The 25,657-nt window shown below is 36.6% G+C and overlaps 1 protein-coding gene across 4 annotated transcripts in view; it reads right to left on the reverse strand.

The window, feature by feature from the left end:
- Positions 1–25,657, reverse strand: part of dock5 (dedicator of cytokinesis 5) — a 174,983-nt gene that overhangs the window by 104,982 nt on the left and 44,344 nt on the right. For all 4 annotated transcript variants that reach the window (XR_015497246.1, XR_015497247.1, XM_087263788.1 and 1 more), the window contains 8 exon segments: positions 25,135–25,283; positions 20,590–20,725; positions 17,749–17,906; positions 15,521–15,602; positions 14,263–14,392; positions 4,282–4,354; positions 3,954–4,096; positions 1,511–1,636 (listed from right to left, as the gene is read on the reverse strand). Coding sequence is in view for 2 of the 4 variants with exons in the window: in XM_087263788.1 (XP_087119914.1) it covers positions 1,511–1,636; positions 3,954–4,096; positions 4,282–4,354; positions 14,263–14,392; positions 15,521–15,602; positions 17,749–17,906; positions 20,590–20,725; positions 25,135–25,283 (997 nt within the window). In the remaining 2 variants the exon portion in view is untranslated.

Genomic DNA, 25,657 nt, shown 5'->3' on the forward strand with positions numbered 1-25,657 from the left:
AATGAAACTCATAAAGGTTTGAAACAAGTAAAGAGTGATTAAATAATGACAGAGCTTACATTTTTGGGTTAATTATCCCTTTAATAAGTCAATGGTTAGAGATTTTATTGTGAAAGAACTCAGAGGTTTAAAAGCAAGTAAAGGGTGAGTAAATTATGAAACATTCTCGTACCTTATTATTAACTAACTCTCAAGTGGTTCTAAACCTTTATGGGGGTTTTTTTTCTAAAGAGTGAGTAAATTATGACCCGTGTCCTACTCATTTTTTACTAACCCTCAAGTGGTTCTAAACCTTATGAGGGTTTTTTTTATTAAACATAAAAGAAAATATGTCAAAGAATGTTGAAAACCTGTAACTATTGACTTCCATAGTAGGGAAAACAAATACTATAGAAGTGTAGGGAACTAGCTCAAAGGGGAAATACTAATAATTATTCATAATTATTACTAATCAATCATAATTTTTCCCCTTTAAACAAGTTTGCAATATAAGTCAATGGTTACAGGGTTTCAACATTCTACAAAATATCTTCTTTTGTGTTTAACAGAAGAAAGAAACTTAAAGGTTTAAAACAAGTAAAGGGTGAGTAAATGATGACACATACTTATCCTCATTATTTACTAACCCTTAAGTGGATCTAAAGCTTCATGAGTAGGTTCTCTCTTCTGTTAAACACAAAAGAAGACATTTCGAAGAATGTTGTAAACCTGTAACCATTGACTTCCATAGTAGGAAAAACAAATACTATGGAAGCGTAGCAAACTAGCTTAAAGTAGAAATATTAATAATTAATCATAATTATTACTAATCAATTACAATATTTCAACTTTGAGCTAGTTCGCAAAAGAAGTCAATGGTTACAGGCTTTCAACATTCTTCAAAATATCTTCTTTTGTGTTAAACAGAAGAATAAAACTCACAAAAGTTTTAAACAAGGGTGAGTACATGATGAAACGTACTCCTACTCCTTATTTACTAACCCTCAAGTTGTTCTTAACCTTTATGAGGTTTTTTTTCTGTTGAACACAAAAGAAGATATTTAGAAGAATGTGTTTTCCCTTTTATAGTAGGGAAAACACATTTTATGGAAGTGTAATGAACTAGCTCAAAAGGGAATTAATAATAATAATCATAATTATCACTAATTAATTACAATATTTTCTTTGAGCTTGTTCGCTACAGAAGTCAATGGGTACAGGTTTTTAACATTCTTCAAAATATCTTCTCTTGTGTTTAACAGAAGAAAGAAAGTCATAAAGGTTTGAAACAAGTAAAGGGTGAGTAAATGATGACAATTTACATTTTTGTTTGAACAATTCCTTTAATAAGTCAATGGTAAGAGATTTTAAACATTCTTCAAAATATCTTCCTTTATGTTAAACAGAAGACACTATGAATGGTTTAAAACAAGTAAATTATGACAGATTTACACTTTTTGGCTGAACTATCCCTTTAATAGCACTGTTAGGAGGATAAAAATGTTATGTTCTGAAGGATGCGTAGACTAACCTGGCAGGATAATTTCAGGAAAGCCCATTTTCCTGACTATAGCTGTTGTGCGATCCACAAAATGAGGGTAATCTTTCTGGACCTGGAACACGTCGCCGGGGAGCAGCTTTAGGGTCACAAACAAACCTGAAAGCAAAAACCTGCCATTATAAGGTCAGACGGGTCCCGTCGGTCAACAAACTCCAGCCCCGAGAGGGAGCAACACCTCTCAACACAAACTAAATCCCTGCAGAATCAATGACCGCACACACAAATAACACATCAATGTTTGAAATGGCCTTTGTTAGCTTTGATTTAAAGTGATAGTTCACCCGAAGATGAATTCTGTCATTATTTACTCGCCCTCCACCTGCTCTAAATCAGTTTTTATATTCTGTTTAGCACAAAAGAAGGTATATTGAAGAATATTAGAAACCTGTAACCAGTCTTCCATCATATTTGCTTGTTCAATGCTGTAAAATTGGCTTACATTTTTCAGCTGACTTAAATAAGCTTTTCTTTTCTTGCAATCCTAACTTACATTAATCAATCTGACTTAAAATATTAAGTAAAACTAGAAGTATAACTTAAAATTGTTAATGAAATAAAGTTAAAGCAACATAAATACATTCGTTGTCTTGTCTATTTGTCAAAAAAATTAGTGTACTATGGAAGTCAAGGGTTACAGGTTTCCAGCATTCTTCAAAATATCTTCTTTTAAGCTAAATAGAAAACCTCAAACTGGTTTGGTGCAATAAAGGATGAATACATTTTTATTTTTGGGTGAACTATCCCTTTAAGTTAGAAGTTGAAAGAGGCATGATTTGCCGGTCTGATTTAACACGTTGATTAGCATGAATTTGCATGTGTATATCATTCTCTTACGTGGCTAATATTTTAATATGTTGCTGGAACTATTTTAGTATTCTGCTTACAGATTTAATTACTATGCTGGCATGTTTGTTGATATGTTTTAGCCTGGTTAGCACAGAGAAAACAAAACCCATTTAGGCAATTGATAAAGTTCAAATGCAAAACAAAACAGAACAAGTAAATACACTACGCGGCCAGTTTATTAGGTATACCTTACTAGTACCGGGTTGGACCCGCTTTTGCCTTCAGAACTGCCTCAATCCTTCGTTGCATACATTCAACAAGGTACTGGAAATATTCCTCAGAGATTTGGGGTAATGTTGACATGATAGCATCACGCAGTTGCTGGAGATTTATCGGCTGCACATCCATGATGCAAATCTCCTGTTCCACCACATCTCAAAGGTGCTGTACTGGATTGAGCTTTGGTGGCCATTTGAGTACAGTGAACTCATTGTCATGTTCAAGAAACCAGTCAGAGATGTTTTGCGCTTTATGACATGGTGAGTTATCCTGCTGGAAGAAGCCATCAGATGATGAGTACACTGTGATCATAAAGGGATGGACATGGTCAGCAATAATACTCAGGTAGGCTGTGGCGTTGACATGATGTTGAATTGGTACTAATGGGCCCAAAGTGTGCCAAAAAAATATCCTCCACATTATTACACCACCACCACCAACCTGAACCATTGATACAAAGAAGGATGGATCCATGCTTTCATGTTGTTGATGCCAAATTCTGACCCTACCATCCGAATGTTGCAGCAGAAATCAAGACTCAACAGACCAGACAATGCTTTTCCAATCTTCTATTGTCCAGTTTTGGTGAGCCTGTGTGAATTGTAGCCTCAGTTTCCTGTTCTTAGCTGACAGGAGTGGCCCCCGGTATGGTCTTCTGCTGCTGCACGTGTTGTGCATTCAGATATGCTCTTCTCCTTACCTCAGTTGTAATGAGTGTTTAAAAAAAAGCCTCGGCTCAGTTGACATTTCTTTGTGGAGTTTGAATGTTCTTCCTGCCTTCGCCTGGGTTTCCTTCAGGTGCTCCAGTTTCCCCCACAGTCCAAAGACATGCGGTACAGGTGAATTGGGTAGGCTAAATTGTCCGTAGTGTATGAGTGTGTGAGTGAATGTGTGTGTGGATGGAAGGGCATCCGCTGCGTAAAAACTTGCTGGATAAGTTGGCAGTTCATTCCACTGTGGCGACCCCAGATTAATAAAGGGACTAAGCCGACAAGAAAATGAATGAATGAATGAATGAATGAATGAATGAATGAATAATAATAATAATAATAATAATAATAATAATAATAATAATAATAATGTTATTGTTGTTATTATCATTATTGTTTATTAATTTTTTAATTAGAATTTGCAGCATCTTTGCATATTGCATACATTTTGCAAACATGCTCTACTGTATGCAAAACACCAGGACCATCAAAGTAATCCTGATGCTGCAAACTTTTCCAAACATCTGACTCTCAAGCAACATTCAAGAAACTTCCTCAAGATCACATTCCTCTGCCCTTATAACGCCCAAAAACACAACAGCGCAGATGAATTTTTTGCCCTACTGGTCTGGATTTACCCTGTCCTTTGTGGTTGACCTCTCGCGTCGCAATGACCTTGTTGAAGACAGCAACGAGCGGTTCGTTTTCACCAATGACACGAGACGGGATGAGAGGAGACATGATTAGCTGCCTCTGACGGATGTATGTTTCCATGGCGATCCTGAGAAAAAGAGAGCCCAAGAGGAAAGGGACAAAATTGAGAGGGAAAAAAAGCAATATACAGCCTAGGGGTAACAATGTATGATGGACTCAAAATAAACAGTGATGCACGGAAGAAAAACATGAAAAGAGAAACTACAATCATGCAAATGAAGGATGCGCTAATCTCATAAAGGACACACTCACTGTTGAAACGGGATGAAATACTGCTTATCGTCATCATCGGTTTTCCCATGGGCGATATCTGTGATATCCATGACTGTGGATACAAAGAAACAGGAGGCTAGCAATGATCCGAACAACAGATAGTACGGTGCATTTAATTATTTCATTCGGAGTTGTTCGCGTTCCCTTAAACGCAGCAAATAACTTGCATATTCCGTTTTTCAGAGGTCAAACACGTGGCACAAATTGTTCATTTGGTCTTCCTGCAGTTCCTAGAATGTGTTTCGGCGTTGATAAGAGACTCATTTTGAATCTATAAGAGCTTTAATATCAACGTTTGATTCGGGCGCTGGAATGAAAAGCCCCTAAATCATCTTCAGCATCAGATTATTACATCTAAAAAGCATTTTTTTTTTTCAGAGAACAGGCTAGATGCTAATAAATGCTTATCCTCAAGGTGGAAAAAAAAGCTAACGAATGAAAATAGAAAAATAGATAGTAAAGTTAGTTGGGACAAAGTTTTATGATGACTTGAGAAAGCTTTGCAGGCTAAAACATCTCATACATTGCTAACATAATTAAACATATGGCAGCATGGTGGCTCAGTGGTTAGCACTTTCAGCTCACAGCAAGAAGATCACTGGTTCGACTCCTGGCTGGGTCAGTTAGCATTTTAGTGTGGAGTTTGCATGTTCTCCCTGTGTTAGCGTGGGTTTCCCACACAGTCCAAAAACTTGCGCTATTGGTGAATTGGGCAAACTAAATTGGCAGCAGTGTATGAGTGTGAGAGTGTATGGGTGTTTCCTGTACTGGTTTGCAGCTGGAGGGGCATTCGCTGCGTAAAACGTATGCTGGAATAGTCTGCGGTTCATTACATGGTGACAACTCCTGAGACTAACAAGAAGAAAAATGGAGGAATGAAGGAATTTAACATATTACATGCATAGATTCACATATTTTCTAACATCACTAAAAATTATTTGATCAAAATAAATATTATTGTATTTTTTAAATGTTACTTTGAATTATTTATAATAAGTTAAATCACGCTTTGACTATTAAGTTATACACATTTAACTTTGAGATATCTTAAGTCCGTTTAATTGTTGCAAGTTAAAATAACTTGCAAAATTTATTTGATTCAAAACATAGGCAACAAAAGAGTTATTACATTATATGAATTAACATTCATTCATTTTCCTTGAGCAACCCAGTACTGGGAAACATCCATAAACACTCATTTACATTCACACACTACAGCCAATTTAGTTTATTCGATTAACTTACAGCACATGTCTTTGGGCTGTGGGGGAAAGCGGAGGAACCGGTGGAAACCCACGTCAACAAGAGGAGAACATGCAAACTCCACACAGAAATGCCAATGCTCAAATCAGCGACCTTCTTGCTGTGAGGCAAGAGTGCTAACCACTGAGCCACCGTGTAAACCCATGAATTAACATCACTTATCAAACTGAACATGCTTCTAGCATATTTAATAAGTTGCTGACAACTTTCACTTGCATAAATTAGCATATCGCTAACACATTTTTACAAACTTAAACATGCTACAAACTCAGCAGTGATTGCTGTAGTAATATCAGTAGTAGTAGGGGTAGCAGATGTTGTTATAGTAGTATTAGTTGTAGCAGACGCTGTAGTAGTATCAGTAGTAGTTGTTGTAGTAGTATCAGTATTAGTAGACATTGTTGGAGTAATAGTCGTGGTTGTGGCTGTAGTAGCAGCAGTAGTAGTTGTAATAATAATAACTTTCTAAAGTAGTAGTTGGTGTAGCACTTATGATTTATTATTATTGTTGTTGTCAGTTATTATTACTATTGTCCTTTCTTTCTTTTTACTGTCATTATTACTATCATACATTACTTGCATCGTTGTTACTTCTTACCACTGACTGGTTTCTGGTTTCTTTCTATTTGTTTTATTCATATCTGTGATACTTGCTTCATTTATTGACTGATATGTCCTTTATGTATGTACTCTAACCTGCCAAGCAAGTCACCTTTACACACACACACACACACACACACACACACACACACACACACACACACACACACACACACACACACACACACACACACACACACACACACACACACACACACACACACACACACACACACACACACACACACAATTTCTGTAATTTGTATATCTGTTCACATAATAATAAAACTAATAAATATGAGCAAGATAGAATATCAATGATACTATAATAAATCTGATATGGATATATTTAATCAAGCTTACAACACTTACAAAAAATCAAAAGTTAACTGAAATAAAATATACGTGAGAGATAGACTCCCAAAATTAATTTGTTTATCTTAATAAATTAAATTAAATCAAATCAAATCAAATCAAATCAAATCAAATCAAATCAAATTAAATTAAATTAAATTAAATTAAATTAAATTAAATTAAATTAATTTGGTGGCGCAGTGGATAGCGCTGTCCCCTCACATTAAGAAGGAACACAAACACAAACACACATACACACTTGTTATTGGTTTGATCCCAATTTATGTACCTTTTTGCATATTCTAATAAAAAAAAAACATGCTACTAACTCAAAAAATTATTTTGCTACTTGTTCAATCTACTAATTTAAAATGAGCTGAATCAACAATTGTTGAGATTGTTTTGAGAGAACCTAATTGTTTTGTGTTCAATTTACTTAAATGTGTTAAGTTAACATAATCGTTTTGTGTTGGGAAAATATGAATGAATTGTGTGGATCTTAGCATTTTTAGCAACATTTTTAACATGCTAATGTTGCTAGCATTCTAGACATGTTAGCATGTCTAGAATGAAAAAAAAGCCTCTGGTCGGGGTGTGAGCACCGCATTGTGGTGTAATCGCAGATAAAAGTTACTTTCCAAAACCTTTCCATTCAATGTTCCACATTGGTGAAAAAATAATAATAATTCCTTACATTTATATAGTGCTTTTCTGGACACTCAAGCGCTTAACACATTTTTTTTTTTTTTTTTTGGAGGGGATCTCCTCATCCACCTCCAGTGTGCAGCAAACCTGGATTATGCAAAGGCAGCCATATTGTGCCAGATCACACACCACCCACCAGCTGATTGGAGGAGAGAAGACATCAAGCCAATTATGATATGGGGGATGGTCAGGAGGCCATGATGGACAGAGGGCAAAGTGGGTAAATCTGACCAGGATGCCAGGGTTAAACCCCTACTCTTATTCATCCTTGGATTTTTAGCAACCACAGAGAGTCAGGAGCTTGGTTTAACATCCCATCTGAAAGACGGCGCTCACTGAGCAGTATAGAGTCCTCATCCATATATTGGAGTGGTAAGGCTGATTTATACTTCTGCGTCAAGCGCACGCATGTACTACGGCGCAGCCTATGCATGGTGGCATAGCCCTCGCCATGACCGCTGCCGACGCTGACGTACACCTCTTAAGAACGTAACTACACGTCTCAACAATCTGTGATTGGTCAGTTTGGTAGCGCTGATGAAAGTGGGCAGAGGTGAGAGCCGTGCAAGCCCGATGCAGTGAGTGTTTACAAGTGTGGAGTCGAGTAAAGGAGCTCTGGATGGAGACTGTTGTTTACCTTATGATTAAAGTTGTTGCACATCCGCAGATTCCAGCCTCAAAATGAGCGAGTTTGAGCCACTTGTACATTAATGAAGCGTTCAGAAAAAACAAAACACCAGCGAAGAAACTCAGATCAGAGGAACATAAAAACCTCACTGCCAACTAGCGTTTCAGAAGTGTTATTGCAGAGCAACAGAAACAGCGAGCAGAAGTATAAATGCACGGCAAAGCGCAAGCCATCACACACGCCGATCACTCAACACAGAAGTAAAAACCAGGCTTTAGGCTCCACACAGACTGCAGGTTGAGCACCCCCTTCTGGTCTTACTAACACCACTTCCGACAGCATCCTAGCTTTACCATGTGGTCACCCATAAAGGTACTGACCGGGCTTCAGCTTCAGTAGGCAACCATGTGAGAGTGGCAGAGAGCTAGCTGCCCAATCCCACTCAGACTGCGGATACACTGCTATCCTTCAAATGACAACTAAAAACCCTTTTTTTTTCAGAGAACACCTAAATCCCAGTGAATAAAACCAAAACCACCTATTGAAGCACCTTCTTCCTCTCTCTCTAAAAAAATCCTACTCTAGTGCTAAATTCTCTGAGCACAAACAAGTTGCTTTGAATAATAAACACTTCTTGTGTGTATTGCCTCTTGCTGAATCGCTGAATACCTCCTCAGTTGTAAATCGCTTTGGACAAAAGCGTCTGCAAAATGACTAAATGTAATGTGTATTGCCAGAAGGATCAACCTGTCAATCACATGAGATCAACCAACTGCAAACAACTACTATCCAATCAACCCCTCATGCACAAAATCAAGCCCCTCCTTACATTTGTTCGCGTATTACTCAGATATACATCCCAATAGGGAAGAAAACTGCAGCACAACTTTGGTTTCATGTGAACTTTTAAAAAGCCACAGGCTGAATGGCATAATCCAGTGATGTGATTGGTCTTTCAAGCTCACAATGAAAATGGATTCATTCATTCAGCTTGATGCCATTGTCTACAGTGACTCAGCAGCAGAATAAAATCACAACACTTCACATGGCACCCTTTAAAATAAAAAAGCACTGTGTTTTGTGAGTTGCCCGTAGATTTGATATAATACAACATCTATTCATAATGTCAGATAACATTGTGAAGTTTGACCGACAAAGACCAAGTGTTTCAGCTGAAACTTTCAAATCTAATGTGAAAAAATGAAAAAGACAGTAGTAAACTCTAAAAACTAAGAGGCAAAACATCATTCACTTCTGAAAGGGGAAAAAGTCTTTTTTTTTTTTATACAGCATATCCATTCTTTGGCTTGACAGTCCCATTACAATCAAAATGCTGACAGAATTTGGTCCGACTTGATTTTAATTGACCTTAACTACAATGCGGCCTCCTTAACTACAATGTGCCTCGTGCCATATACATATATATATATATATATATATATATATATATATATATATATCAGAGAATTTAGCACTAGAGTAGGATTTTTTTAGAGAGAGAGGAAGAAGGTGCTTCAATAGGTGGTTTTGGTTTTATTCACTGGGATTTAGGTGTTCTCTGAAAAAAAGGGGTTTTAGTTGTCATTTGAAGGATAGCAGTGTATCCGCAGTCTGAGTGGGATTGGGCAGCTAGCTCTCTGCCACTCTCACATGGTTGCCTACTGAAGCTGAAGCCCGGTCAGTACCTTTATGGGTGACCACATGGTAAAGCTAGGATGCTGTCGGAAGTGGTGTTAGTAAGACCAGAAGGGGGTGCTCAACCTGCAGCCTGTGTATATATATGTATGTATGTATATATATATGTATGTATGTGTATGTACACACACACACACACACACACACACACACACACATATATATATATACATATATGCGTGTGTGTGTATGTGTGTGTGTGTGTGTGTGTGTGTGTGTGTGTATACATACACATACATATATATATATATATACATACATACATACATACATATATATATATATATATATATATATACATACAAGCATACATATACATACATTTACATATATGTATGTATGTATATATGTATATATATGTATGTATGTATATATATATATATATATATATATATATATATATATATATATATATATATATATATATATATATATATATATATATATATATATATATATATATATATATATATATATATATATATATATATATATATCAATTTAATAAATCTGTTTTGTTCAGATGCACCAAAATATGTGACCCAATATTGACAGAAATATGGATAAAATATTCATTTTTTTAAATATTTGGGGTGTATTCCTTTATGTTTATCACTGTACATACAGGTATGCAATTACATATGTAAGGTAATGTACATTTGTAATAAATGATTTATTGCGGTGTAAGTACATATTAGTTAAGGCCGCCTAATTTAGTGTAACCAAAGTGCAACCATTTTTTAAATGCAACTAAACACACATGTGACATCTGTACATTTAGATCTATTACCACACGCAATGAAGTCAAGTCATCCCTCAAGATCATAAAAACAGATGAAAAGTGCACTTGCTCTAATGCACTAATAATTGAAGCCCGGCAGCCAAGACAGCTGAAGAGCTTAAAAGCAGAAACGTGAAGCCGGCACTGTTGTTCTTAAAGCACTTACATGCAATCACCAGTGAAACTAAATAAGTGTGATTTGAGCCTGAATTGTCCTTTTAAAGGGGGTAGAACTGTATTCCAACTAATGGAAGACTGTGTGTTTTATAGAATCTGATCGAAAACATTTAAGTCAGTGAACCTAATTATAATCTCAACCTTCATTGCATTGATTATAACGGATTATATAATTCAGTTAACATACCAACAATAAAAACACTTTACTAATCTTTAAAGACATCAACATTTCTGCAGTTTCATTTAATGTAAATTTCAACATTTTACAGTAATATATGATTATAGTAGATATGGCATTTGGTTGTACTACACTCTAAAATAATGCTGGGTTGTTATAACAAGTGTTGGATGCTATTAGTTACAACGTAACTATTCCAATTGAATACAAGTTTTGGTTTTAACCAACACCTGAAATTTATATTTTAGAATTGGCTTTTTTTATTGCAGCTGAACAACAGAAAACAGGCAATGATCTCCTCAGGTACACCTCATGTGCTTCATTCAGTGTTTAATGCTAATATTGTCAGTTTGAATGCTGTTTCACATGACATTTATTATCATACTACTGAAAGCCGCAGCAGATATCTCACCTCAGATCTTGAAAAAAAAATAAAGTCCTTTGAAATTGAACTTTAGAACTGTGTGCAAACCAACACATATCAGTGATTTAGTATGTACATTTAATAATGTTAAAGTGGTTTCATATGTATTAATTAGATTATAAACCTTACCATTTTGTTGGAGTGGAGTGAGTGCACTATTCTGTGTTTCTGAATGTGCTGTATTTTAATTTCTGTTTTGTTGTCTGGTGCAAATAGCTAAAATGTTATCACTGCAAATCTCATCAGGTAGTGTGTTGTTAGGACACAGGGTTACAATGTAACCGGGTCACCTAATATTTTCGCTTGTTATATAATTTGCTAATAATATCCACCTCTTGTGGAACTCTGAATCTGCGTCTCATTTCGGAAGCTGCTACTGTCCACCAGAGGTCATATTTCAGTTGCTGATGCATGCTTAGAGGGCCTTCTTGACTGATTGAATCAAATACGCACTTTTCCACAAGGCAACCTGGGATGCTAAAATATAATTGGCTAAACTGGCATTGGGCGGGTTAAAGGAACAAAATTAACACAGACGTTCCGGCACGCAACACACATTTTCAAAGCAGAATACCTGACTTCAGCATTGTTTTTCACATAAACAAAAATGTTCACTTAGCATGTTTCTTAAATATCTGCAAACATATTATGGCATTTTTATGATTTAAAAGAGTCAAAAACATACAGCATCTTTAAATACTCTGCATAAACTCAGAAAAACAGTCATATATATGTCGCATAATGATTCTATTTTGCAAGAACAAAATTTTTTCTTTAAACAATAACATCAAAACAGTTGCATTTGGTGAAGAATTTTGTATTAGTTCACAACAATAAGGCATAAATTCAGAGAAGCAGAGTAAATATATATTTTTGTCTGACAGCTGCATGCTTATGAAACAATTAAATGCTCTTCAAACATTGCCATGTATGTCATTGCCATTGGCATGTTTAAACATATGGTGTGTCTTTTACTTTGAAATGCTTGGTGTATTTGAAACATATATACATTTTCTGAACAAAAATAAAAGGTCCTGTTTGATTTAAATTAAAATAAAGAGTTTCATTTATATTATCTATATGCTAAGATTTATGTGGATTTGTAGTGTTTAGTCAAGTAACTTGTTACTGATTGTTACTTTTCAAACAAATTAATAAGAAATGTAATTTCAAAACAATTGTAATTGTAATTCATTTATTTTTTATGTAACTAACCCAACCATATTGTCCATATTTGACATTTGGTTACAACCAGGAAAAGTATTTCATTACTAATAACATGTTCAATGTATAAAGTATAATAACAAGCAGGGCAAAATGACACGGCGTGTGTTCTGTCCAATATTAACTAAGCGTTGAGTTGCATGATAACTTGTATGCTCTTGTATGTTAAGAATTCTAAATGCAGTATATATGTTTGTTTGTTTTTTTTATAAATCTTTTCATGTACTGTATTTTAATTATTGTGGATTTTTTATGGTCGCACAGCTGGAGGACAGCTGTAGAAAATTTGCAAATCTGCTATAACACTTATGTTATGTCCAGTAATTGTGATGTCAAACACATAAAATAAAATCAATAAGCCAAACTGTGTTGTTTTGAACACAGTTTTTTTTTTTGAGTCAAACAGGTTTTTGCGTTTTCCTCACCCTGGTAACAAGTGGAGGAAGCTAAATGGTGTAAAAGGCCTGTAACATTCAAGGCTTGTCCAATTTTAACCATTCTCAGAGGTAGTCGAAAACACATTTGATCCAATTTGCTTTCATACAGCAGACGCTTGTGTAGTCAAATGAGTTTGAACAGCCACAAAAGACCACTTACTTTCAGACCATTGCAGGACGTATTGTGAGAAAGCCAAAAAACAAGGCATTATTCTGAAATGCACTGAAGTAAAATGCACAGATACTGATCAATAGTTACCAATCGCATCCTTTTCATTATCTCGCTTTCCAACTTGTTTGAAATCTGCATAACATCAGCTAATCTATTTAATAGTTCCAATTTTGAATCTGCGCAGAAATCAACATTGCAACTGGGTTGTGACGCATGTTGCCAGATTAAGGTAAAAATACAACAAGCAGTGTCGGGCAAGCTACTTGAAAAATGTAGTGAGCTAAGCTATCAGCTACTCTACTTAAAATGTAGCTTAACTACACTGAAAGCTACCCCCTGGGAAATGTAGCAAATTAAGCTAAAAGCTACATGGCAAAAGTAGCTTAGATTCATCTACGCTATTTTTACAATTTTCCATGGCTGCGTCCGAAACCGCATACTTCCATACTATAGAGTAAGCTAAAATCAGTTTGTGAGCCGAGTAGTATGTCTGAATTCATAGAATTCGAAAATCAGTATGCGAAAAGGACCTGGATGACTTACTACTTCCGGCGAGATTCTAAAGTGCGCATCCCATGCACACTGCGCTATCTTATAATGCCCCGTGAGAGAATTCATGAATAGGAGAGAAGCAACATAACTGACGCAGGTAGGTCACATGACTAAGACAAAATGGAGGATGTAGTACGTGGGAATTCCATTCATACTGCTCACATTCATACTGTATAAAGTGTACTTTTCTAGCGGCCGAGTAGTACGTTTAAATTCAAATGCAGTACCTACTGAGTAGTAGGCGGTTTTGGACACAGCCCAGGTCTCCTCAAGCAAACACCTGATTCAGATCATCAGCTCATTAGCAGAGACTAAAAGTCTCTGGCTGCGTCCGAAACCGCCTACTACTCAGTAGGTACTGCATTTGAATTTAAACGTACTACTCGGCCGCTAGAAAAGTAGGTTCTATACAGTATGAATGGAATTTGGACGTACTACATCCGCCATTTGGACATAGTCACGTGACGTACCTGCGTAATTTGCGTTGCTTTACTCCTATTCATGAATTCGTTCGCGGGGCATCATGGCATCACATACTGATTTTAACGTACTATATAGCATGAAAGTATGCAGTTTCGGACGCAGTCTCTGGGTGTGACAGACAAAGAAGACAAAACATGTAGCATTTGTGGTCCTCCAGGAACGTGGTTGAGAAATACTGATTTAAACGCATGCTAGCACCAGGTGTAAATGACGATATGTCAATACCAGCATGTCAATACCAATTAGATGATGAGGATAATTGAAGCATATAGTTGTAAGTCAAGCACCTGCTACTCCAAACGGCCTCCTCAGCCCTCCTGTGTGTTTCTTTCCCTCCTTCAGCTCCATGCAGCCCACACGAATGATCTGACACACCAGAAAAAGACGCTGTCGGAGGAGGTCACTGCTGTTCAGATCCTGGATAAAATCAGAGAGCAGCAGGACAAATGAACATGATTTCATTATTACAGGTACTCGTGTTACATTATTGCTTCAATTCCTGATTTTAAGATTGTCCATTCAAAAGTTTGGGGTCAGAATGCTCTTAATAATTTTATTCATCAAGGATGATGATAATTTAGACATTTAAAATCTTTCAAAAGATTTCGATTTTCAAAAAACGCTTCTGTTTTAATCGTTATATCAAATCAAAGAATGCCAAAACAAAAGGAATTTCGATTTTTTTATTTAACCACGGTTTCTAAAATAACAATGAACATTATGCTGCTCAACTGTTTTGAAATTTAATAATAGGTATAGGAATAGGTAGAGGAGGAAGAGGGAGAGAAAGAGGAAGAATAAGAAGAAAAAGAGGAAGAAGAAATGTTTACTGAGCAGCAAATCAACATATTAAGGATTTTTGAAGAATCATGCGACTCTGAAGACTGCAGTGATGCTAAAATGTCAACTTTGCGAGGCATTGGTGGTGTCAAAATTAATTGATTGTTCGGTGCACTGCGATGCAGATGCGGACAACTTTGTATCGGTTTAGTAATAAATGATAAACGGTTATTATACACTGACGTCATTTATCTCGTATGTGCTATTTTGCATATCTCACTATGGCGAGGGAGGTGAGCCCGAGTAATTAAACAACTCCATCTACTTAAAAAGGCAGAAACCGTGAACAATTCACTGCGTGTATGTTTGCTGGTTCACTGACGTTACAGCAGAATCCCCTATTTCGCTGCTATGGAGAAAATAAAAGTAAACTCAATTTCTGTCACTCTCTCTCATTGTTGATATTTGACCTGCTGGCATGAGGTAACTTTTCCTCTCCTCTCGACTGATACTTGTGGATCTACACACTAGCGTGTCTGCGTATTAAGTTTTCTCATGAAAAAGTCTATCAAGTTTCTCATTAAGTCTATCAGGAATCAGCTGTGACTTTGTTTATCAGTGTCACTCATCTGTGAACAGTGCCAGACCATTAGAGCATGTGACCAATCATAGGGCTCTTTAAACATTATTAACCCCAAACTTTTAACCACTTGTGTGTGCATGACTATAAAACCATAAAAAATGTGTTCTTTAAATCTTTCTCACCGTAAAGAGTGCGGGAAGGTTGTTGAGTTTTTCGATCTCTTTCGGCATGCCTGTGCTGTCCCACCGCACCAGGAAGTTTTCGCTAAAATGATAAATAGCATTTTCAAAAAATGAGTCCAACTATTTGCAGACATTTACTGACCAGACTAGGTCTGTGATTGAAGGTTTGCCAAAAGATAATCACATGATGATGTCCACTTACAATTCCACATGCCAGAAGTAAATACTCATGAGCATCTTTCACCCTCAGTAAAAGAATTTCAGAAATCCTTAAAGCTTGAAGTTTGTCTTTGAAATCCTTTGTCTTTTAATGTACTCCAGAACAGGGATGTCCCGATCAGGTTCTTTGCTCTTGAATCCGAGTCATTTGATTTTGAGTATCTGCCGATACGGTAAACCAATACGATAAATACAAAAAAGAATTTAAAAAAGAGCGAAGAAACAGATCCAGGATTTTCCTTATTTTTTATTTAATTTATCTGATTTTAACATCCCACAACTCTGTTAACAAACAGAGCACTTCTGTGAGGTAGCTTGAACAATTAAGTAATAAATAACATCAATTATTAATATAAGGACTTTAGTGTAAAAGTAAATATAAAATAAATATAATATATAAAAAACAAATAGCACCTCAACTTAAAATACCCAACAGGAAATGGCAAGTTTACACATCTCACAGTTTGCTCGGCGATGCTGTCATCATCAACTTTATAATACATCTAGACCGCAGACATACTCGCGCTTTCCGCCTCAACCTGCTTCCAAGTTCTACTTTGCCAGCATTTAACCGATAGCATCTCTGCCACAAAGTGATGTCATGTCGCATGTATTGCTGTTTCTGTGTAAAGTCAAGAAAGAGGTCTAACTCTGTGCCACGGCATAAATATAGAAGTGTTAAAAAAGAAAATATATATATATATATAGTAAATAGTCATTATTTTTTACCACATCTATAGTTATGCAATGGTGTGTGTGTGTGTGTGTGTGTATCTTTATGTATATATCTACGAGTACATATAGATATACATACATCCATACATACTTATACATACATATATGCATACACATGTATACAGACACACACATATACATATACATATATATATATATATATATATAAAGAGTCCTGATCAGGATGTAACATCCAACTCTGATTTAGTTTGAAACCATGTGATTGGCCCGATTTCCAATCACGTGATCAGATCTGGACATCCCTACTCCAGAAATTCTTGTACAAAATGTTTTTATAACACAAAGAAAACTTTTATTTCAGAATGTCAAGAAAAAATCTTAATGGATCGTTATAAGAGCTATTATCTATCTGTCATAGAAATGAAAATATTGGACAGAAAGAATATAATCACATTAAATAGGTCTTTTACAGTTGAAGTCAGATTTATTAGCCCCACTGTTTATTTTTTTTCACCGTTTTCTGTTTAACGGAAAGATTTTTTTCAACACATTTCTAATCATAAGAGTTTTAATAACTTATTTCTAATAACTGATTTATTTTATCCTTGCCATGATGACAGTAAATAATATTTTACTACATATTTTCAAGACACTTCTATACAGCTTAAAGTGACATTTAAAGGCTTAACTGGGTTAATTAGGTTAACTAGGCAGGTTAGGGTAAGTTATTGTATAACGATGGTTTGTTCTGTAGACAAAAAAAAATTCGAAAAGAAAAATGCATAAAGGGGCTAACAATAATGTCCTTAAAATTAAAATTAAATGAAAACTGCTTTTATTCTAGCCGAAATAAAACAAATAAGACTTTCTCCAGAAGAAAAAATATTATCAGACATACTGTGAAAATTTCCTGGTTCTGTTAAACATCATTTGGGAAAATATAAATAAAAATTTTTTTTAAAAAGAGAAAAAAAATTCAAAGGGGGCAAATAAATTCTTACTTCCACTGTATATCTTTTGGGGGGAAAAAAAATCTTCTTTCTGTTGCTTTAACAAAAGGATTCTCACAAAGCAATATACATGAAATAAAATAAAACATAATTCAGTTTTTTTGTGCAATTACGACTGAAAGTGGTGACTGAAATTGACATGATCACACTAGCTGTGTTGAATAGGCTAAAATTATATTATTAAATAATACCTATTTAAAAATTGACATCATTACAGTACGTAAAATTGATTCTCCACATTCCTCATTCTACATTTCTAAGAATAATAACCTATAGTGTAAATCTCAAAAGAAATTCACTCACCTAATAAACTCAGACTTGTCAGGATCATATAATGACATGAAAAGCTCTGCGTCCTCGCCGATGTTGCACACAAAGTTTCTAAGATTCATTAAAAGGCTGTACGTGTGAACGCCACTAAAAAGGCTCTGTCTCCGCTTCTCTAGGTTCTGCAGGCGCATCTAACAAAAAGAAACAAATAAATAAAACAGGATAAAAAGCAAAAGCCCTCATTTAAATGTTACCTGCGCTGGAAAAGACATCATTAACATTAACATTAAAAATTATAAGAAATTAATTTTAAAAGAAAATTGTACTCATTTTTATTGTACAAAGATTTTTTATTAAGCTTAAGCAAAAATATGTATAATATTTAAATGTTAAATATAAAAATATGAAATTCTATAAATAATAGATGTTCAACTCAATGAATACCGATTAAAAATGGATGCTGTATTATAAAAATATGAACACGGCTTTCAGCTGCATAGGAATGTTTAGAAATTACTTCAATTTTATCTCACGAGCACAGAAAGACATGAAAGCTGGCTAGTTATTTAGCCACCAAATAATTCATAGGTGAGGCTGACTAAGTTTATCCTTATCTCATTTGTTCATTACAAGGTTAGAAACTGTTGAATAAAGTCATTATTTTGTTTTATGTGCACATAAAAGTAGTCTCGTAGCTTGATATTTCGCTATTTTTATGGACTTCGAATGCCTTGGGACGCTTGCTGTGTATGGAGGATGAGGAAACTCAGATTTCATCTAAAATATCCTAATTTGTACTGTGAAGACCAATGAAGGTCTCTGGGATTTAGAACAGCATGGGAAGGGGTGTAATTAACAACAGAATTTTCATTTTCGTAAGGAATATTCATTTAAAATGGCACAATGTTCAGGTCTATGTATGCCACAGCCATATTACTCTGCGGCCCAAGACTGGTTACTCCCTAAAGCTAAACAGGGCTGAGCCTGGTCAATACCTGGATTGGTGACCACATAAGAAAACTAGGATGCTGTTGGCAGTAGTGTTAGTGAGGCCAGCAGGGGGTGCTCAACCTGTGGTCTGCGTGAGTCCTAATGCCCCAGTGAAGTGAAGGGGACACTACACTGTCAGTGTGCGCCGTCTTTCAGATGAGACGTTAAACTGAGGCCCTGACTCTCTGTGGACTACTTGTAAAGAGTAGGTGTGTAGCCCCGGTGTCCTGACCAAATTCCCTTCATCAGCCATTACCCACCACAGCCTCCCAATCATGCCTATCCAACAAATTGGCTGTATTACTGTCTCTTCACTACACCTATAGCAGGTGAGCGCACTGCCGCCATTGTCCTGTGGCTGTCGTCGCATCATCCAAGTGGATGCTACACACTAGTGGTGGTGTGAAGAGACCCCCCTCATGATTGTGAAGTGCTTTGGATGTATGGCCAAAGCCAGATAAATGCGCTATAAAAATGCACAATACATTAACTGTGGTGTAAAATAAGGAATTACTTTAAATGTTCAACTTCAATGTGCAGCTCCAATCCCCTTTGTGTGGATTACAGTGTTCAATAAAAGGTTAATTTTTAGCCTTAACATTTTAACCCCTGTCTGACCTCATCCTCATTAAATAATTTCACTTTATCCTTTATAAAAAAAAACAACAACAGTCCATTTCCCAAAGTTCATTCATTCATTTATTCACTTCCATCCGCTTTTCTGGGGCCGGGATGCGAGCGCACAATTCTTAGGAGAGAACCCCAGACTTTCCTCTTTGCAACCAGACATGTCCTCCAGCGGGAGGATCCCGAGGCGTTCCCAGGCCAGCCAAAAGACATAGTCCCTCCAGCATGTCCTGGGTCTTCCCTTAGGCCTCCTCCCGGTGGGCCATGTCTGGAACACCTCCCTAAGTAGGCATCCAGGAGGCATCCGAAACAGACACCCAAGCCACCTCAGCTGACTTCCCTCAATGTGGAGGAGCAGCGGCTCTACTCCGAGCTCCTCCAGGGTGTCAGAGATACTCACCCTATCTATAAGGTAGCGCCCTGCCACCCTGCGAAGGAAACTGATTTCGGCTGATTGCATCTGATTGTATGTTGTCCTTCCAGTCATAACCCAAAGCTCATGAACATAGGTGAGAGTAGGAACGTAGATTGACAGGTAAGATCCAGAGCTTTTCCTTTCAGCTCCGTTCCTTCTTCATCACGACAGATTGGCACATTAACCGCATTACTGCTGCATCGATCCACCTGTCAATCTCACGTTCCATCCTTCTCTCACTCATGAACAAAACCTCAAGATACTTGAACTCCTCCACTAGGGGTAAGGACTATCCTCCAACATTTCCCAATGTTTGTGTTTTTAATATATTGCAATGTAGTATAGCTTTATAACCAATCTGTATTTTTATATTATTTTTATTTATTTATTTATTTATTTATTTCATAAGCTGCAGACCTCTTGGCCAGGTCACCCTTGTGAATGAGATCTCAGACTCAATGGGGTTTTATAAAAGATATTCAGACTATTGATTTGTTTCATATCAAAACAGCATAATATACAACTATTTAATCATTTCAAACATTTCTAACCATGTACTATCCAGTTACCAGACATCTATTGGATTTACTCAAAGCCAATCTGGCAACCTTCATGTGGAAACTTCTGATACACATAAAACAAAAACAATTTTATTTAACAGTTTCTAATCTTGCACTAACCAAAACTAAAACTAAAAGCACATACATTTTAAGTCTCACCTATAAATTATTTGGCAGCTAAATACCAAGCCAGCTATCATTACTAAAAAGAATATATTTTTCTAGCAGGTACCAGCAAATCAACAAATTCGCTAATGCACACAGCGAAATCAAGTGCTTTACCTTCTCCTCCTGTATCCTCTCGTCAATGCTGTGAGATGCCGACTCGTGAGCCCTGAACAGACTGACTGTGCTGCTGCTTTCAGGGTCTAAAGTGTTTCCAGCTTCATCGCGCACCACTAAATCGAGACCCAGAATTCTGTGTAAAAGGCAAAGTCAGATTTTATAACAAAACAGCATCACTTGTTATCAATTATATACGGTTACAAGTAGCACCTCAGTAAATCTAAAGGTTTATATATGCTTTTATACACTTTAATTGTTATGCGTTTCAACAAAGATGAAGCAGATACAGCAGGTTGAACAAAAAACATGATCATTTAAACCATGAGAAAAGCACAAACAAACAAAAAAGTATTGGATGTACATCTCTAAAACAAGTATATGTTTGGAGTTCGGAAGTGATGGATAAAGGATTGACGAGGTGACATAGTGGCTCAGTGGTTAGCACAGTCACCTCACAGCAAGAAGGTCTCTGGTTCGAGTCCCAGCTGGGTCAGTTGCATTACTGTGTGAAGTTTACAAGTTCTCCCCATGTTCATGTGGGTTTCCTTTAGGTACTCTGGTTTCCCCCACAGTCCAAACACATGCACTATTTTGAATTGGGTCAACGAAATTAGCTGTAGTGTATGAGTGTGTGGATATTACAGTGTGTGGGTGTTTCCCAGTACTGGGTTGCAGCTGGAAGGGCTTCTGCTTTGAGAAACATATGCTGGATAAGTTGGCGGTTCATTCCACTGTGGTGACCCCTGATGAATAAAGGGTCAAAGCCGAAGGAAAACGAATGAATGAAAGGATTAAGGATTGGATATCCAAGGATATGGATTAATTTTTGGTCCTCGTACAGTAGACTTCTTCATCATCATCTGAATGTCATTGAGTGTAAGGATGTGTGCATTCCTGGAGATATGTAATGCTTTCACACTGTACATGTTTGCTATATTTATAAAGCGCAAGTGCCTTGAGGTTGTTTTGTATTAGGTGATTTTTCTATGCATGATTTTATCGGATGGGGATCACAGAACTGATTATTCTATTTAGCGAATCGAATATATATTTTTAATTAAGTAATAAATAAATAAAGCAGTGACTCCAGGTTAAAGTAAAAAAGTGGAGTAAACGTATTAATACAGCACAAAAAATATACTAAAGTGAAAATACATTTTTAAAACTACTAAGTAAAAAACTATTCCTGAGGAAAAACAACCCTTGACCACAGTGCATGTTCAGTCACCATAAACTTTGTTTACGCCATGTACTCCACAGCACAAATTTACCGCGCTCACCAACAGCAACAACTTTTCCCTGCGTCACTCCCAGTGTGTGGTACATTCCCTTTCCGTAAGGAATCTGTGATTGTAAATTTTATCAGGGGTCGCCATAGTGGAGTAAAGGTGTTTTGCATCTTGTTAAATTTTTTCTAATATGTAAATTTGTTTCGTCCTTGGCTAAATAGTTTTTCCAATGTAATTGTGTCTGATGATAGGTAAAAATGTTTTTCAAAATGTAAATTTGTCTCGAGCTTTGTAAAAGTGTTTCACACTTTGTAATGTTGACTTTCCGGCCAACGTAGTTCACTACTGTCAGTGAACTCCAACAATATCCTAAAAACCCAACCGCCAACAGATCGATGTGTTTTAACAGACTTAGAGTGTTTTTACTGTATTTGACTTTTTTGTTTATTTTTAATGGATACAATCAATAGATGAATAGTAGTGAGTCCAATTCAAAGCAGCAGCTTTTTTGTCATCAGTTGTTCTGTACAGGTATTTATTTTAAAGTTGTCCTGTATATGTATTTATTTTTTTTTAAAAAGGCTGAAATAATCCGCAGTTGTAAAAAAATTCCTGAACAACTCAGGAGCTTTGAATCTGTGTGTTTAAAAAATACGATTATCATGCCTTCGATTCGGTTCAATTCGATATCTCGGTGCATCATGGTGCATTGACGATGCTTTCCATATACAGTGTTATATTTTAGAGGGAAGGCTTTAACAAGCTGTCTGTATAAACACACAGACACACAGCACCACACTGTCTCTTATTTAAACACATACACAAACATAGACAGCACCTAACAAAGAAGCACACACACACACACTTAAGCCCTCGCAACAGGGAGAGCTCGCGCTGAGCGGAGCAGAAAAACGAAAAAAAGAAGCACTTTGCCGACGGTCCCTTACTGAGAGCTCCTCTCAGCGTGAGCTCTCCCAGCTAAACACATATTGCGAGGGCTTAAACAGAGCAGTGCTCGTAATGTCGAGCGAAAAAAAGAAAGACAGCTGTGAAACATTGACCAGCTTGTCTTTTTTGTATGAATCACACTTTAGATCTTTTTAGGGTAAGAGGTTTTTGAGTTATTGCCGTCTATGACGTTAACTAAATGTGTGTCAAGAATATCGAAAACAAAACCAACTGAACCGCGCTCATTTCTGGCGCCTCCCTGGATATACAGCACCCTTAGCATTTGCCTATGGTGCCTATGCCACGGGCCGGCCCTGAGTTGGCTGAGTGTTGTAAATACTCATGCTCACCTCCCTCGCTACAGAGCGCATAGGAGATAAATGATGTCAGTACATAATAACCGGTTATGATTATTACTGAACCGATACCGAAATGTCCGCGTTTGCATCGCAGTGCACCGAAGAAACAATTAATTAATTTTGACACATATATATATATTCATTTTCTATCTTAAAATTTCTCTCTCGCTCTCTTCACTATATACATATGGCTTTGTCCCTTTATTAATCAGGGGTCGCCACAGTGGAATGAACCGCCAACCTATCCAGCATATGTTTTACGCAGCGGATGCCCTTCCAGCAGCAACCCATCACTGAGAAACATCCATACACACACACACTACGGACAATTTAGCTCACCCAATTCACCTATACAGCACGTCTTTGCATTTGTGGGGGAAACCGGAGCACCCGGAGGAAACCAACGCAAACACGGGGAGAACATGCAAAAACAGAAATGCCAACTGGCCCAGTCTGGACTTGAACCAGCGACCTTCTTGCTGTGAGGTGACAGTGCTACCCACTGCGCCATATTTAAAATGTTTCGTTTATATATTTTAAATGCTGTAAAATAAGACAATAATAGTATAAGCAAAATAAATGTTTTGCTAATAAAAAATATTTAAAATAAGCATTTTCTCTAAACAATCAGTTAAAGAAAAAATATCAGACGTGGGCCTTCAAAAAATTTTCAAAGAAGGAGGTGGGCCCTGAAGTGAAAAAGGTTGAGAACCCCTGCTTTAAAGGCCTTTCAAAATAAAAGCTATTCAAATCTTTTTAATGAAAAAACATTTTAAATTCAGTAGCCATTTCCCTTTCCTTAACTATACATAAACATATATTTATTTTATTGGTATTTTGTTTTGATCTTTAACCTATAGTTTCTTTGTTTTGTGTCATTATGCTATTATTAGGCTTGCTTGTTTGGCTATTTAGTTTTATTCTCCTCCTAGAGCAGGGGTGTCAAACTCCTTTTAGCTCAGGGGCCACATGGAGTTAAATCTGTTCTCAAGTGGGCCGGACTGGTCAAAACAAAGGGGGGAGGGGGGTGGGGTTGGGTACCATGCCTCCTTTTTCAAATAGTACATTTTCATACGACTGAACTTGTATGCAATAGTCACTAAACTGACAAAACGCAAAATAGTTAAATTTCCTCGTGAGATCCCTGCAGTGTGCAGGGCTTCCCACAGGTTTGAAATATACTTGCAGTGGTAGCCTGATTGAAAAACACCTTTTTCCCACAGCATATAAATGTGATTTTTAATGGGTTAAAGTTATTTTAAAAAGGCTGTTGAAATAATAGAAATCGACTATTTCTCTTACTTTTATGCTATTTAGGAGCCATGTGCACCCACTGACAGGTAAAGGGTGCTCTCTCTCTCTCTCTCTCTTTCTAAAGTTGCTATACTGGAATCACTAAATTAATAAAATATACATTAAATGAGACATAAATATCAGAAAAAAATGAATAAAAATAGACATTATTGCTAAAAATGATAATAATTACTAGAATAAAAAGTGGAGATTATTTAAATAAAGCTAAATTAGTTGATAAGCCATTTCTAATGGTGTACAAATATTGTGTAGCCATTTTAGATGTCATTTTGGTCTCTCCCAGTATAAAGTTTATCTGAGTCGTTTATTAAATGAGTAATGATGACAGGCTTCTGGCTCGGATGAAATGAACAGTTTGCTATTGTGCCATCCAGTGGAAACAATTGGAACAGCAGTCGCGGGCCGCATTAAATTCGTTTAACCGTATGTTTGACACCCCTGTCCTAGAGGATTGGTAGGGTTTGGGGCTGTTTGAGTTTGACCAGTTCATGCTTACCCTTCTAGCTGTTGCACGTGTACTGTATAAAAGGATTGCACTTTCAAAAACTTTTGGAAAACAAAGCTACTTAAAAAAATAATAATAATTCAATAGCCATGCATTGCATTACGATATCATAAATGTCATTCAAAATAAAAGCTATTCAAATAGTTTTGATGAAACAACTTGCGCTGTAGGCAACTGCATATCACACCTGTTCCCATAATCGATTTTTGCTGTGACTTTCTTCTTGAGCTCCACAAGGTCGTCGTTGGGAAGCGTGCCGGACACAATCTGCGAGCGGTACTCGATCAGACTGTAGGCCATCTGCTGAACGTTCCGGAACAGCGTGCTCTTGTTGTTCTGTTATGCAGACGAACAGGTGATTACAATGATATCATAGCTTACAAAACACAACGGAGGAGATTTGTCTGTGTTGAGCAAACACACGGTGGGAAACTCTCTATGTGTTGAGCTGAGAAGTGTACTCAAACATACTACAAAGATGACAGCTCGTCATCATACACTTTTATTTAATGCCACGTCAGAAACAAAGGCTATTCTCATGGCAAAAACATTTCATTCATAAACATGGAGCTTTAAAAGCACATGACAATATTGTTTTGAAACAGAAGTGGGAGGAGGATCTTGGATGCACATAAGATATGGTAGAGTAAAAGTGTGCGAACAGAATGCTGTCTACTTTAATATCCATTGAACATAGACAAATCCAATTT

The sequence above is a fragment of the Danio rerio genome, chromosome 8 (assembly GCF_052040795.2).
Source record: "Danio rerio strain M-AB ecotype USA chromosome 8, GRCz13ab, whole genome shotgun sequence".
Taxonomy (NCBI): domain Eukaryota; kingdom Metazoa; phylum Chordata; class Actinopteri; order Cypriniformes; family Danionidae; genus Danio; species Danio rerio.